This window comes from Pholis gunnellus (assembly GCF_910591455.1).
Source record: "Pholis gunnellus genome assembly, chromosome: 6".
NCBI classification, from domain to species: domain Eukaryota; kingdom Metazoa; phylum Chordata; class Actinopteri; order Perciformes; family Pholidae; genus Pholis; species Pholis gunnellus.
In genome coordinates, this window is record NC_136532.1 from 18,449,214 (window position 1) to 18,466,339 (window position 17,126).

At 44.6% G+C, this 17,126-nt stretch overlaps 1 protein-coding gene across 1 annotated transcript in view; it reads right to left on the reverse strand.

Moving 5' to 3' along the window:
• cabin1 (calcineurin binding protein 1) overlaps positions 1 to 17,126 on the reverse strand; it is a gene marked incomplete at its 3' end in the record, with an annotated part of 34,035 nt that overhangs the window by 1,751 nt on the left and 15,158 nt on the right. The window contains exons 32-39 of the mRNA XM_079160755.1: positions 16,188 to 16,301; positions 8,560 to 8,723; positions 8,370 to 8,466; positions 7,570 to 8,253; positions 5,629 to 5,703; positions 2,561 to 2,810; positions 572 to 730; positions 241 to 443 (exon numbers count right to left, since the gene is read on the reverse strand). Of these exons, the coding sequence (XP_079016881.1) occupies positions 241 to 443; positions 572 to 730; positions 2,561 to 2,810; positions 5,629 to 5,703; positions 7,570 to 8,253; positions 8,370 to 8,466; positions 8,560 to 8,723; positions 16,188 to 16,301 (1,746 nt within the window). The remainder of the gene's footprint in view (positions 1 to 240; positions 444 to 571; positions 731 to 2,560; positions 2,811 to 5,628; positions 5,704 to 7,569; positions 8,254 to 8,369; positions 8,467 to 8,559; positions 8,724 to 16,187; positions 16,302 to 17,126) is intronic.

Sequence of the window (17,126 nt, forward strand, 5' to 3'; positions counted from 1 at the left end):
GATGTGATGGCGAGCGTACAACGTGAAAGACAGAAGCCGTAGCTTCCTGCTGCAAAATGAAGGACTGCTCTAGCTATTATGGTTTTATTTTGATAAACAGAATCATGCAAACGATAACGGGGTTAAACGGCTGCGCGTAACGGTTATGAGCCCTCACACAGAAACACACACACACACACACACACACACACACACACACACACACACACACACACACACACGTAGAGGCAAACTGCATACCTTCAGTCTTTGTTTGGTTTCCTCTGAGATGCTGCCTTTAGGGGACAGAAGTGTGGGTGTCGGGGGCGTCACTGTGATTTCTGGTGGGAACTTGGTAACGGAGGAAGGGATGAAAAGCTTTGGCATGTTGTGCGGGACACGGGAGCGGATTCGGTTGGGGTCTGGAAGTTTAGACTGATCATCGCTGGCATACTGCTGCTGGTCTGAGAGAGAAAAATAACATGGACATGTCTTAATGTTAAAACATTGTTTAAGGAATATGAAGAGCTTGAGAGTCCCATTCGGTGGAGTTCATATCAGATGTTTTTCCCCCCGTCACACAGGTTCTGACCTGGGCATGGCTGTGCGCTACTACATGTGGCGGTTTCCTCCTGGAACCAGGCTGCTGCTGACTCATGGCCTTGGGATACAGTGGCGAGTTTCATCTGCTGACAAAGGTGCGACTCCTGCTGTCGGTAGGCAAGTCCCTCTGAGGGCTCCTCCCGCTCATCTGTGGGCACAAAAGATACGGCAACAAAAGAAAAGCTGTTAAAGCTACATCATCACAGGTTTACAATATTTGTTATTCTTGAGTGAGCCGAAGACTAGACAGGCGATATACAAATGAAAGTCCATTTACCATCCCCCGTCAACAAAGACAATGGAAGCGGTCATCAAATACACAGGGACAAAAGACATAATGAAGGATTAACAGCTTCTAGGACATAGTGAGTAAAAACTACAGTATTCTGATGTAGAAATACAATAAAATCATTCTGAACATTTGGTATTTCTGTGTGTGTGTGTATCTGTATAAATCTGCAAGATCATCCAACTTTAATAACCTGAGGAACTCTAAATGGATCCACACAAAGTGCTAATATGCAGCTACTGGTTTACACACACGTTCAGTCAACTGATTTATGATGAAAAAGGTTCATGCATTAGCTCGTCACATGACCACTGTGTAGATGTAACGGGTGATAACATGGAGTGCCATCTGAAACAGAGAGCCATGAAGTTAGCTGTGAAGCAGCGTTGTGGGTTTCTTAATGAAGGACAGAAACCAGACGACCCCGGCCGTGTCGCAGAGCGCTCTGCCTGACGGCTCATTTATAAAACATTTGCACACAAGGGGATTTGTTAATCACAAAAACATAAAAATAGAATTTGCTCAAAATGTCATGTTGATATTGAACAAGAGCCCAAAAACGCTGTTCTAGAGAGCAGCCTTACAGTAACCGATTGTCAGTTTCTCATCAGTAGAGTTTGCCTCCATATGAATTACCGTATGAGGAGGAAATACATAACATGTTTACTCATTATAGGATCTATTTTTACCGTAGTTTTTTTATGTGCAATATGTCTTAAACGTATACTGTCTGTGTTCTTCGCTTTTTAAATAAGTGGCCAATCATTTTAACACAGCACCAATGTCAGGGCACATGTGTAAAAAACAACGCTGGTTGTCATTAGATTGGACGTTTCTGCTCGAGTTAAAGTAGATTTTGAATTAAGTCCATGTAATATATTACTACTTAGGGTCATGCATCTCAAAAGCAACAACTGTGTCAAGTTTGTTGCCTGCAAGATGTCTACAGGTATCAAAGACATTAAGCGTTAGTTTCAGAGGGTGCAGTAAAAAGCCAATCACGGAAAATGGGCCCAAAACAGGAAGAGAGCCAAATGCAGCAGCTCCATTTGCTGAGCACTTATCTGAAGGAAAAGAAATGAAAGCTGCTTCAACAACAAGAGGATTGACTTTAGCGTCTCCAAATGCTTTTTACTGCCCTCTAACGGCCTCATACGAAAATCAAATGAGTGTTAAAATATTCTAAATAGTAATCAAGTCTAATGACTACAAAGGAAAAAATAATACATATTGATGACTCCAGCTCACAGGTTGAGTTGGTATTTTATCAGGGGAAATTAGGCTGAAGACACTGGCAGCAGGAATTGCATCTTTAGATATTAAAAATGTGACAAACAGAAAACCTGACTATTCATTATGAAGATCAGCAATTACGCCGAACCGCTCCAGAAGCTCAGAGAGCAACAGTCTGTAGGACACAGATCCCCAAAACTCTTGTTGGGGAAATGTAAAAGCAGACCAGAGTCTGCTGTTATGCAACCGATGTGTGGAAGTCCACAGGCGCCCCCTGCTGGTCACATGGACTACAGCACGTAAGGATCTTAAACTGAATTCACATAGAGCAGTTTCTCACTAAAATCCTCAATGCATCAGAGAGGGCGATACCTCGTATTAAAAAGCGTGTACACTGCGTTGTGGCGAGAGCAAAAGAGCCACCACAGAGTGGTGCTGGAGAGGCGGCCACCGTACCTGTGTGTGGTAGGAAGGCCATGGCCGCAGCAGGGTGGCCGGCTGCTCTCCTGTGCTGTGGCTGATCGTGGAAGCCCGAGGCGTGAGCTCTGGACAGCTTGCTCAGCGGCTCGTACACCACTTTGACTTGACCCTCCGGGGTGGACAGCGGGTGGCAGGCGGTGTGGCCGAGCAGGACGGGCGTCGACAGGGCGGCGGGGAAGAAGATGTCCTTGGTGTACTTGGGCGTGGTCGGGGTGTCGCCTGCAGACTGTTGGAGACAGAAGGAGAGCAGTTGGTCGTGAGAAGGTGAGATTGATCTCGGGGATCCATCGGCAGCGTTAAACCGAACTGCACATCCGCTTCCCTGGAGACAGAATCTAGTCAGAGACTCAGTCGATTACCACTGCACCTTTTCAAACAACACATCAGCGATACGAGTCTCATCTTTTCCATATGAGCGGTAATGAAATCCCTCACGGAGTTGTGATGTAGCCCCCCCCCGGGGTTCAGAGGCTTACTTGTGTGCTGGACTCAGCTCTACACCACATCCCTCTGATCCACTTCCCTGTGTGTCCTCTTTTGAGGACCACTTACAAGCAACAAGAGCTGCACAAACAACCTGCGACAACAGCCGCCGCGCTCCCACAGCCGCTGCCATGGCAACACCGAGGAGCACAGTTTATATATAAAAAAATAAATTGAATACACCTTCTGTAGTTTGTAATTGAAAAAGGATGAAAAGTTGGGACGACAACTAGCCTTTATAAACCTTTAATCCCAGCTCTTCGCTCTTCTGTATGAACTGTGTCAAAATGTACCAAGCTGAAGAAATCATGATATTGTTTTGCAATAATTATGCAGACGAGTAAAAAGTAAATACGTTTTTGTTTTCTGCAACAGAGAATGAGAATGCTTCTATGTCAGAGGTACATTTATCAAGATTTCAAAGCCACGACACACGTCTGTCACGACAAGCCTGCTTTGACAAATACATTACTTTTGCACAGGATGATTTGGCAATAACACACCATAGCATTATTCTGAGGCTCTCTGCAGGGAGTTTAAGTCAAATTGTGCTCTGAATCACAGCTGTGTGTGATGGAGCTCCCCCCCACAGGATTCACACAGCGGCGCACCGGCGAATCAAACAAACAAACAAACAAGAGTAGCCTTTTGAAAGCTTCCACGGATCCTTCAGCTCAACACACGAGCGGCACGCAGCAGCTTCAAGCATGCAGCAGCGGCTCCACGGCACAGCTCTGATGATTCATACCTCATAAATTAAACACCAAACACGTCAGCTGCACCGTGTGCATTAGAAGAACACTGTACCTGAGAAGATTGCAGCACATGAGCATGCGGGCCGGTCTGTAGGTTCCTCTAGGTGTGCTGAGAGCGAGCTCCCACAACATGAACTGAAAAGATGGTTCTGTGCCATTATCGAGATTGGGCATTAAATCAGATTAGAACAGCTGTAGTTGTCGTGTTCAGGTTTGGTCAACTTTCCAACACAATTGAATAACCGGCCAACCGAACATTTTAATTAAATTGCCTGCACAACTGGGGGGGGGCAGGCAATTATTCTTTGACGAATAAAACCTTCACATTCTTCAAAGCCTGCTGACATACAGCAGGTGAGACTGGAGTGCTTTAATGAAGTAGCTCCATCGAGTCTCTAAAAGAGCAAAGAGATCAGTGACAGTAACTAGGCGCTCAGGTCATGTAGCTTTGTCCTTTTCTCCTACTGATATGACATCAAACCGAGGGAGTAAACAACACACAGAGCACGACGCAGACAATGCTTCTCGCTCAGCAGCACTGTGCGAGCGGGACTCGCTCTGCACTTGTGGGGGCTTGAAGGAATGTGTGAACCTGTAAGAAGCAGGCAAGAATGTTTCATGCCCCCGAGCTGAGAACTCCGAGGTGCCTACTCACATTTCCCACAAGTGTAGTCGAACGCAAAACCACGACTTGGGCTGATGAGACAGTAGTTACACGTAAAACAAACAGCAGCTGGGTCAGACAAGCTAGTGCACAGAAGCATCTTGTCCTCATCAAGAGAAAACAAGAGCACAGACCACCACATGCAAGGTTACCGTCATAACAACAAGTCAACATGTATACCTGACAAGTTCAATATAATCTGACTTGAAATAAATACGGTACATATTAAAACATGCGGTGCGGACATGAAGTGCATGAAGATATTATGGAGATTTAAAAACAGGTAACATAACAACTTGAGACTGGTTTTAAAAGTGCTCATACAGATGTTTCAGTAAAAGAAAAGATTATTTTGAGAAATGAGGCTTCTGAGCCTCGTCTGCATCATGTCTGTGTCGTGTGTTTAGGCGTGAAATTTAGACAAAACTCACACGAACAACAAAAAGATTCAAGCAGGAAATAAGATGACGTGATCAGTGAACTAGGAAAATATTTATTTTGCCCACAGCTACTTCTTGTAAGCCTGAGATCCGGGGAACATCACCGTGACAACAGCATGTGGGCAGAGAGACCCTTGTCGATCGTGTGGGCAGGCAGGAGGGATGTTAGGAAGGAGGAGGGATGTTAGGAAGGAGGAGTCACCGCCACAGGGTGGAAGCAGAGCCACTAACAAGCCGATGAAGAATACGAGCACTGAAGACAAAGCTGAGCTAATAGTCGGTTTAATGCCAACGGAACCAATCAGACACATATTTAATGTCCCCATTGCAATAGGCAACAAGCGTACCGACGCTCAGTTGAAACCAGTGACATGTGTAGCTTGGTGAGTGAGGCTAAAAGGGACAACAGGGAGCATTCACACCACGCGTTAAGCTATATTTAGCACTGGCAGGCTGAAGCAGTTACTTATCAGTTTAGCACATTTTACTACAGATGCTGCACTTTCTATTATAACCTAAATAGCAGACAAGTAAAATTAGCATTCAACCTACTTGGGGTGTAGAACAATGGGGACAACTCAGAGATAGATGGTTGCTGTTGCTCACTAAAATACTGCTAATGGACCATAGCTTTTTTTAGCTTTTTATATAAATGTAAACTACAGTATGAGCTATGAAGCACATTGTAGAGCTGTGTTTTACCTGTCTTTGGGCAGAAGTGGCCAACTGTATCTGGCAGAACTTCACAGCTTGGTCCAGAGCGACATCCTCATCGACCTGAGACGGGAAGAAAAGGCAGAACAAGGACATTAGGCCACAGCAACAAGTCAAAGCAACATATGCTTGTGGTTATATTCCTCAATTCTTGTCCTTGGAGTAGTGCGTGTATTCTGCAAATTCCCCATATATTTCTGTGGTGACCGGCCCTGTGTACACACACCATGTTAACTACTTACTATGTCTTCTCACTAATGCCAAACCAACAACATAGTATTCAGATTTTGTCTCAGAGCCAGTAGGATGTCTTCCGTCTCTGATCATAGCACCAGTAAAAGAAAGGCTCACATTAAGGCCCAGTACAGCAAGTGGGCGTGTGGGAGTTAGTGAGCTTAGCCACAGCCCCACATCGCACACTGAGCAGTAATCTTGTCCACACAGCTGTTATGTTGCTTCCAGCAGCCTGCTGCATGCAGAGGTTCAGGGACCCCCAAAGGGAGGGATTTTTTTTTTACAGCAGCCTCGTTCTAGTTCTCAAATTACGCCAATTGTTAAATGGACTGAGTCAACCCTCAGTGCCTCTGAGGACAGCCCTCTGCTTTCAATCCATGTCTCTGCAAACCTTCCTTGTCAAACCGCATACAGTTTGCAGCGATGACTTATCAATGACATCACATAACAATAACTATTAGAATGGAGCCAATTTTCAACAACAAACATCCCGAGCACATCAACTTAATGTGACATGATGTGCTGTGTTCTGATGGCGATTAGTTGAAATGTACCACCTTAAGAGTGAGCTGAAAGAAAGTTTAATATGCGACTGCATTATGCAGAAGTAATAACACTCAAACATGGACGCAAACGACGCAAGCTACAGATCAAAACAACTAGAACCACATGCAGCTGTGCAATGCAGCCGACCGTAAAACCACTGCAGTTTGTTCAAGTAGGTGCAGAAACAGGAGATGCTTCTGGAAAATGTCCAGGCATATTAATTGAACAACTCATTCTGTGATGGGAAACATGTCGTGGCTGGTTCTGGCTACTCTCTCTTATGGGTGTGTCTAGGAAAATATTCTCTTTGCCGTCTCTTAAAGAGCCCCTGTACCCATCTCCTCGGATTTCTTCTTTCACCTTTTCAGCGGTCCCTCCTCTACTACCCTCACACTCCAGATACAGCTCTCTGGCATAACACAGCTAACGGCATAGCAACTTCTGTAGGGCAAGCATTGATCTTCAGCTCAATATGCTATATGCTGATGATGCTGTTCTGTAACTACAGCATCAATGCCATAGACAGCACTACAAGTTGGACTAACTTTCAACAACTGAGGAACATTTGCTCCAGAGAGTTCCAAAGAAACTTCTCGCTTCTTTGACACTTCCTACGCAGGAGAAGGTTAACATTAGGATTTCACATAATAAGCATAGATATACATATAGCAGCCCTCTCCCATTACAAGCATGTCTGGTGGACATAGACACGGGAAAATTGATTCAGCACATTCAAAATGTAGTTGGGAATGCAATGAAATGCTTACATTTCACAAGATTAATGGAAAAAAAAAAGAAGAAAAATCAACAATGATATAAAGATTACATCTTAAAAATACCCTGTGGTTACTTTTAGAGTCAGCAACTTGTTTCAGGAGTGAAAGTAAAACCAGAGGTTGAATTTCTGCTACTGCAAGTAAAAAAAGAAAGACACGCACTCTATGCGCTGAAAGAGGGAAAGTACCTCACCTACAGCGGGTGTTGTGCTACTAATTTAGGTAGAAGAGGGGTTTCCCAAGCCAAAAATATTTTAGGTGGGAAAATATCAAGCTTGCATGACTTTGCAAAACAACAAAAAATGATTGCAGCGCATATACTCAAAACAATAATGCTATCTGTGTATCTTTGTACATGTTGGAGAGGTTTTACCTGTTTCATGAGCATATAAGTCTCCGACATGATCTTTTCAATGCGGGCCAGGTCGTAGGTCATGACTTTCTGGCCCTGCTGCCACACCCTGTAGGCATCAAGCAGCAACGTTTTTCCGGACTCCACATCGTCAAGAAGCTTTCTTTTCCTGTTTGGCCGTCGGAGTAGCCCCTGATCGGTCCCGCTGGCTGCCACAGTCACCTTGGTTACTGAGGCTTGGAGCTGCTGCTGCCTGGAACTGATACTCAGCTCCTCTAGAGACAGCTCTGGTGTCCGGCTGCTGTCGGTCACTTTCTGCTGGGGCTCCACGACACTCAGGGAGGTCTCAGCCTCCGTTTGGTTGCCCTGAGGATCTGTGGTAATAGAGGGCCTCCTCCAGTGGCCAGAGTCGAGGTCCATGGGCTCCTCTGGCCCTGCTTTGTGTCCCTCACTCCCAGCAGTCTCTACCTTCCCCAGGTAGAGTTCCTGAACCGTACTCCCTTTATCCACGGCTAGCGGTAGTGGGGTGAGTTGTGCCTGGGAGGCTTCCTTGGGCCCTGTATCAGTGGCACAGGCTCCCTCTGTGATCCCAGGCTTCTTAGGTGGAGCATGTTTGCCGTCCTCCGAACTGGGCCTGTTGGATGCGTCCGTCGTGGTCATCTCCCCCATTGAAGGCACGGGCGCTTTGTGAAGCTGCTCAGACACCTGAAAGAAAACAGAACCATTTCAAATACGAAGTGGGTGCATGCCAGACGTCTAAAACGCAGAGCGGCCCTCAGCTCTTAGAGTGTGTAAGCGAGTAGTGATTTGTGTTCCCTCACCCCTTTGAGACTGTTCAGATTGTCCTCCAGGACTTTTACAGTTAGGAAGAACGCTCTTTTGGCCAAAACCTGACGATCAACATCCCGTAAATACTTCCTTGGTAGCAGAGAAAGAAGCAAGAGAGATGTCATGGAACAATTACATAATACGTAACAGAAATAACAAGTGTCACACAAAGTGGGTCCTTACTTTCCCTGGTCAGGGGTTCTCTGCAGCATAAAAGAGACTTTCACCAGAGTATCGTGATCCTTAAGCTGAGACAACACCTCCAGCAAGAGGACAATGGATCGGTTCATATGAGAAGCAAAACTTCCCGGGCGATCAATCTCATCCACTGGAATACGCCAGATGCCCTGAAGGAGGAGAAAAGAGGAAAAGAAGAAGTTAAGTTTGACTGTGCTACAAACTATAAACACAAATATTATCTTTTCCACAAACACACAGCTTTTAGTTCAGCAGGAATTTGATTTCTGGACCAGTTACAAATATTCCAAATTGGTCATGGAGCCAAAACAGTGTCGAGCAGTAGCTGCGTGCATTTCACTAGTTTCACATTTGACAACAAGCCAAACGGCTCATTTGTGAAATTCTGGAAGTTATGTTTCTATGACTGCTCTCTGCTGCTACTACAGGTTTTCAAAAGCCTGAGAAGTGTACGAGACAAGGAAGAAATCAACAGGGAGACACGGAAAAACTGAAAGAAAAGTAGAGGAAAACACAAGAGGAATTAATGAGTGTTAAAAACCGGGCATTCAAAGAAGAAAGTCCTAATGAGGGGATGGGGAGGCTGCAGGAGAGATCTTGCGGACAGGCTGGCCATGTCGGAGGTGGGGAAGAAGGGATGGGGGGGGGGGGGGGGGGGGTTCTCTCTGGGAACACATGATAGGCAGCCTCATTAGTGCTCAGCTCTGTCCAAGCAAAGCAACAGACCAGCAGACTGGCTGCCAACAAACCCAGTTCTCTTTGATGAGGTGTTTTTTTTTTTTGATGGACAAGTCCACCTTTTCTGTGAGCGCATGTCCTCTCAGCAGGTGAAGCGAGGCGAGGTTCTGCACTCCGCAGCGACTGATGCGAGTGCAGATGGTGGCCTAGGCTGGGTACAGTCATACAGCACATGGCGCTGAATACAGCGTCTGGCCTCAGAAAACGTGTGCGAGACAAAACAAAAAGATGACCATATCAGGATAGAACAAAACAAATGAGACGGCTCCATCAGCTGCTGAAGGCACTGGGGAGCACGGGCCTCCCTCACAGACAGCCCCAGATTGTCAGATGACATTTCCAAAGCCACCGGAGTGGAACAAAGCAGCGGAGAGAGGTAAACAAAAGCATTCCTAGGGACGGATTTAAACAAGCTTTCATGCTAGAGCGTGGCACCGTGGTACGAGCCTCCGCGTGAGCTACGAGCATGCACAAAAAGGCGTTCATGCTCAACGCACTGTTCGTTGCATTATTATCCAAAACGCCAGAGGGCCTGCAAACAAATTGTACTGAGAAGAAGCAAGAAAACAATGGCTGTTACCAGCAAAGCGCCACAAAGTAACCTCCACAAAGCTGAGGAGGAATTGTAAATCAACTCTAATCTCATATCTAAGGCCTTTATACAAGCCCCGTTAAGAATGTCAAGAATTAAATGCATTATAATGAAAATGGAAGGTTGAATATCCTGTTAATTTGAAAAGTAGATTTTTTTTTCTTTGTAAAATCCTTAGACCGGTAAATAGCTAAACTATTTGTGACAGTCATGACTGAAAAGATGAGTGCGCACACAGCGAGCGCCTGATTACAAAAATTCAGACGTGCACGACGAAGCGACACAAGCTGTGAAGTCGTTTTCTGGCGCCGGTTTCAGTGAGCAGAGTAAATACTAAGCACGCTCACGAGATGGATCTCACTGACAAAGGGTCAGATTGGTCATCTAAAAGCGTAAAATAGAAACTCATCCCAGAGAACCAAACCCTCTTGTGTTTACATTTAAGACTTGAATCAAGGATCCATTTTTCCCTTTTAGTTCATGAGGGCCGACTTTCTGCTTGCAGGCATTACTTTTCAAAATAAATGTCTTCGACTCTGATGATACAGGAGCCAATTCATTCTGATGAAATGCCAACTCAGATCTAGTGGTCAACAAAAAGCTCTGAAGAACAAGCGTATGGCTCCGACGGCTGTGTGAAAATGAGAAGATGTATTAGCATATGATGCATTCAGGCAGGGCTTGGGAAGGTTTTAACCTTTCAATGCACAGATTAGCAAACGCCTCCAACAGGAACAGGACAAGTATGATGAAGGGGGGTGGGGGGTGGGGGGTGGGCACACTTAGAAAAACATCTCTAATGGAGCAGAGTTGTTCTTCATCAGAGACCCATCCAACCGCAGCAAATCTGTTTAGGGAAAGCAGAGCCATGGCTTTATACAGATTACGCTGGAGCACAACAGCTAAAGCAGATTTGTAAGACTAACGGCAATGATTTTAAGCATCTTTTTTTTTTTTTGTGAGAGAAAATATGACCATTGCTTGATATCTGGAGCAGCTTTGGCAGATGTGACCAATACATAACGCAAAAATCAGACGGAGATTAAGATGCATCGTAAACAAGCGATGGACGAATACATGAGGAGAAAAGCCTTTGGTACAAATGGTTCTAAAGGGTTTCTCTGTTTAGGTTGAGGAGGACGAGGAGAACAATTAGATAGGAGACACGTCACACCACTCGAAATCCTAATAAAAGAAGGATGAAGCGCATGGACTAAGTACTTATGGTCCTTCTTCTTCCTTGTGTGGAAGCCTGGGCTAAAACTAAATGCTGGCTGTCTGCTGAACAAGATTTGGAGGAAATCCTCAACCTGTTGTCTTATCAACTTCACATACTCCTCTCTAAACATGCCGTCAGTGGCAGGAAAGGCACAGGCCCAACATATGACCATGGTACAACTTATTAACTGCAGTCACTAATGCAGCTTACTGGTAACAACAATATCACTATTTCATCAACCACCTACTTTAGACTGTAGGATTTACAAGAACAAACACAGATGGATGGTTACCTGCATTTGTATACCTTACATGCAGAAATCTAAACATTTAAGACCCTCGGGAGGACTTCCTTCAATGCATTTTCTTTTGCTGATCTGTAACATTTAACAAGAGCGTCACTGAATTAAGAAGACTTCTCCAAGTATAAACACAAACTCTCAGAAAGCGACACGGGAACTCTGCCCACACAAAAGTCAACACAAACTTGTGCTCGATTTTGTAAAAAGTCAAGAGGAATAAAGAGAGGAAGCGACTCACCATCACCAAAGAAAGCTACTCCACTGCGCCCGTGTTAGTATTCTTTTGGACAGTTTCTTGCTGGCGGTAGCAGCACCAGCACCAGCAGCCCTGGCAGCGCCTCCACCCTCAACGAGGCTCACGCTGAGAGAGCAAAGGGTGGGCTACATTTGGGTGCTAGGGCAGCGAGAAGAAGAGGGAAGCACAGCTGCACACGGCAGAAGAGGAGGAGAATGGCAGCTGCCTTGGCAGAAGGAGAAACAGCGCTGTAGTTGGGGCCTATAAGCTCAGTATGCCACCGACTCGTTCCTCTCCTGCCTTCAAACCCTGCCATCTCAAAACAAAAACACCCACGCACTCTATCTCCGCTCTCCCCTGACCCCCAGCCTGCTGGTTCTCTCTCTCTCTCGCTCCCCTCCTCCCTTCCTCTCTCTGGCACTATACACACACACACACACACACAGCGTACAGCCAATCCTCGTAGGCCTCTGCCAGCCAATCGGATGCAAGTCGAGAAACTCCCGCCCCATTAGTACACACCCACACAATACACACACAAACAGAGGAGTGAGTGTGTGAGAGAGAGAGAGTAATGAGGAAGCAGAACGAGTGCAACAGAGAGATGAGATGAGTGGAGAGAATAAGGGGGAGGGGTAGAGCGTGATCAACCTGAAGACGGAGCAAAAGGAAAAGAACAAGAGAACAGAAAGCCAATGCTACCACGTCTGTGTAGTGGGAGGATGACACACCAATAGTGAAAAAGAAACAACAAAACTTGAGTGAAAAACGACAGGTTTGTAGAAGTAAAAACCCTGATTAACCACAGAAACACCGGCTGAAGAACACTGCTGTCTGAACACTATGTTGTGTACACACACACACGGTATTTCCTCAGCCCTCACCTTCTTCCTTTCCTCTTTTAAAAAAAAAAAAACTCTGGTCGTGTCTCTTCAGCTGGCCACCATAAACATACTTAGCAAACACACCTTGTTTTTCCTGCTTCCTGTGGTGCGAGTGAGGGGAAAAAAACTGCTGAAAAATGTCAAGCGTAAGTGAACAAAGAGCAGAAGAAGGCGACGGGAAAACCCACTGGCAGCCAGATTCAACCCAGTTCAACCACAACATAAACTTCTACAACATGTATTCATTGGGCCAACACTCCTCCCCTAAGAAAAGAATAACACGGTTCTCCTAAATGAAGCTCCACCTACTGCACATTGCACAGCTGAGCACACAAATGTTTGAGTCATACGTCCAACCGAAGCAATAACTGTTCCCCAGAAGACTATCCTAACTGAATATAACAAGACACTGAGGCCTACCTACAAGCAAAGTTACATTCAAGCAGACAAATCAAACATGAATGCTGCTTCTGAAAAGACAGGATCCGCTCAAAACATGTTCTCACCGCTAAGTTGCAAGACCAGGATGGATTTTATGTTTTTCAGAAATGTAGCAAGAAGAACATCTATTCTCTCTGGAGCTTCGTAGAGAGAGAGAGAGAACATGTGAGTGGGTGGAAGAATATGTAAGCAAGAGTATGTGTATGTCTGGTCGAGGGGAAGGAGGGAGGGAGGGAGGAGGAAACATCGTGCCAGAGTGAACACACAGGAGTCCTGAGCAGCCAGAGGGCCCGTTATTACGGCACCATTAAAACCAATATCATTAGATTCAGCCCTGACATTCTGTAACAGGGAATAATTGCATTACTACACTCCTTTATAATAACTTACCCACAATGACATTGTTGCAACACAAGATGATTTTGCAATAGTCTACCAGGGTCTATGTCACTTAACAGTATCTGTGCCATTCAGGAGGAAGATGTACCCTTAAAATCCAAGCTACTCCTCAAAAAGCAGGTTTATTGACTGTATTATAAAGAGCTTTAATACAAGCAGCTGAAATGAAGCCGTAAGTAGTGAGTCTGAGCAATAACTCGATATGATAATTTATCGTCTTTCAGTGGAATAATATGGTGATAATACCAAAATACTCACTTTTCCTTTGTCAAGCATTTAATTCACACTAGAGAAAAACCATGTGGTTTATTGAATATCCAAAAAAACATCACAATATTATGATATATATTGTTATAGAGATATGAAATGACCTATATCGCCATATCATATTTCGCCCATATCGCACCGCCTTAGTCGGAGCCTTCTGAACTGGCGTCAATAAAAATACAAGTCAACCAACAAGTAAGTGGCAAAAAAACCGAGTCCGAACGCCCCAGTATCACAACACAAATGTCACTGTATCGCAAAAGAGTATACCATGACATATTACACCAGTAATTATATATCTCCGACTCCGTAACTTCATTCAATAACGACTACATACAGAATTATGAGTTTATCATTGGTTTAAAAGTGAACTGGCCCTCCTAGAGAGCACTCATCCCGACAACCACACCAATAAATTATGCAACACAACCTCGTCTGGATCATTTCTGAACAGCAATATATAGGTTACCAGTTAGTGCAGTCCAGCCAAGGCAAGGCAAGAGGGAGAAGTAGGGCATCATGACCCACATTAGGGATCTCTAACAGGCTCAGCAGAGTCAACTTTTCTCGACAACAAGATGTTCGATATGTGATCAACACCCTTTGTCCATTTGTGGCAGCTCTCACGCTGGTCATTACAACACCGGAGAAACAACTCGAACACATACATCTATCAAACAAGGGCAATGAGTGATGAGTCCGGCTGAACGCAGCGGTCAGCTGAGATCGACTTGCCTAAAAGTACACAGCTTAGAAAAGCTGACTTTAAGAGTTCTGCCTCAAAATCCACTTCTACCTGGTAAAAAAAAAAAAAGTGTTATGAACGAATGATTTTCTAGCAATTAAGCGCCGTCACTCATGAGGCTCACAAAACAACAGGCTGCGTTTCCACAACTTCTTTACCAACTACCCAGAACTCATAGACTCAATGAAAGCAGGCATGTTTGATGAACATTTAGAAAGGTTTGTATTGTCCTGTGGTAGTGAAGAGAGAGGGAACAGTTAAGCTCCAACAGTTGGTCTGCCAGGGTGGCAGGTTTGCCTCCAGAAGGGGCTCTGTGAGAACCCAGTGGGAGCCAGAGCGCTGCAGAGCTCTCCTCCAGCTCGGACCTGGCCCACATCGCTTCTACCGTCTGCTACCAGAAGCCTTCATTTGACTCGAGAGCCTACGCAAGCAAGCGTCCAAAATATTCCCCCGAAAACGGACAATGCTGACAGGAAGTGACGTTCTGCTTGTGTTATCTGCTCGGTAACAAAAGGTGAGTGCATTTAGGCTCTGGACAAGGAACTAATAGAAGAAAAAATGCCAATTTCTGCACTCGCTGAAAAAGACATAATATCTGCTTCAAGTGAAGAGAGTTAAATGAAGTGACATGCAGAACAGATGACAGATTCAGTCAGTAATCTCCTTCACTGGAACCCAGCAGAGGCCTTGTAATTCTGAGAGGCAGATAATTCAACAATCCCCCCACTGTGTGTGCGACTGTATTCATAGCGGCGCATGTATCTCGTGATTCATATTCAGGGCTGATCTTTTGTGCTTCCAACTGAATTACGTGATTAATGTGTGAAAAGGGTAAACCTAACAGTAGTACGCCAATCATTTGCTCATTAGTCACAAACGTGAGGACACACTCTAGTGCTTCACTGCCTCTTCCTCTGGGAGTCACCATTAGCTGCTACTGTGCAAGTATGTTTTATGATGACGCTTAACTTTAGAGTAAGAAGACAACACATTCAGAAGTATTTCATAGTCCAGCACATTACAGTGTGAACAGTGCTTCTGTGCATGTGAGACAGGCACTTTGTATGTTTGCAAAAGGCATAGGATTTGTTTTTAAAATGTTCCTAAACTACGTGTGAAATGATTCTACACGTGTACATTGATTCTCAGCCAGAGGTGATCATTGAATAAAGAACCGGTAGACCGAGAAGTGAATGATTTTAGTGTTTCATTCACCCAGAAACCTTGGCTTAGCCCTGGTGACAATTTTAATTCTGGAATCAATACCCTGAAAGGTGCTGTGCTGTGTGAAAATAATGCATTCATTTAATAGATTTCAAATAGAGATTTCCATTTCCAAGTCAAATCTTTTATGCAACACTTTCCCTGAAACTCACATTAAGAAACCTTGTTTGTGCCACAAGTCAGTCACGTGAAATGTTTTCCGTTACTTCTGCCGCAAAAAATGTTTATGACATCTTAACTAATTTTGGTGTTACTATAATGGATTGCCAATACATCGCGTGATTACAGGCATCTTCAAAATGTGTGAAGCAATTAAGGATCATGAAGATGTGGTCTGCCCCTCCTAAACCTTTAGAGTCCAAATATCACTCGCCCTCAGATTTATCACTCACCACTGCACTCTGTGATATGCAACGGTATCTCTAAATAATACAACAAATTGTTGGCGATCTGCCACCTTTCATCCCCTCTTTATTGGTCTGGACCTATGGACCATATTATCTATTATGTGATTAAATAAAGTTTGCACAATGATGTGTAGAGGAGGAACCGTGGTGAACAGACTTACATTAAACAGGTTCGTCTTGTTTCTCTCACAGAAGAGTCCTTGTGCCGGCATGTGCTTCAGCTGTTGCCATGGGACACTGCTTCCTAGCAACACATCTCGGGCCCACTGTAGGTTCTGTGGCGGGAAATAAATAAATAAATAAATAAATGAAGAAACACATCAATTTGAATGCACACTTCTACACACACACACACACACACACACACACACGGCAGTATTAGATAACCAAGGCGAGACCCCTCCTTCATCAGAAATGATTTATAGAAGTGATAAATAAACTAAGTAATTAATATATTGTAAAAAAGGAGAAAAATATGCTCATTTACAAATCAGGAAAATGCAGACCTCGTATTGCAGAGTGATGACTCACAATCCAGCGTGTACACCAGAGACCCGTTTGAAAAGATAGCAAGCTAACGCTAGCTCATGTTATCTTTCACTAACCCAGTGGGCTATAGCAGGAAAGTACAGGCTCGCTCTGCTTCCATCTTTGGCGTGAGGATAACGCTGGCCAGTGGATGTGAGGGGAGCAGTTGTCCTGAGAACAAAAGGGGGCTCAGACGCTGTGAACACTGGATGTGTCTGGGTGTGAGCGCAGCTAAGCAACCTGTGTCAACAGCACAAGATAAACCTGACCGTGACATCGAGTCACTGCCAGTGAACCAACACCTGTGTAAGTCTCTGTGTCAAAAGTTATTCTACATTTAACTGAGCCTCGAGGAAATTATCTTTAAATACTAGGTTAATAAAAAAAACTAAGGGTTCTTCAGTATTTAAGCAAATTAGGGAGACATAAAACATGATGCTGCACATATAGTACTCGGAGGTCAAATGAGCATATTACAAAACTTCAAATTTAAAAAGAGCCTTTCCCAATTCACCCTTATAGTAAAGACTATAAAAAAAAAAGAAAAAAAGAGTTGGACAAACGGAGCGCTG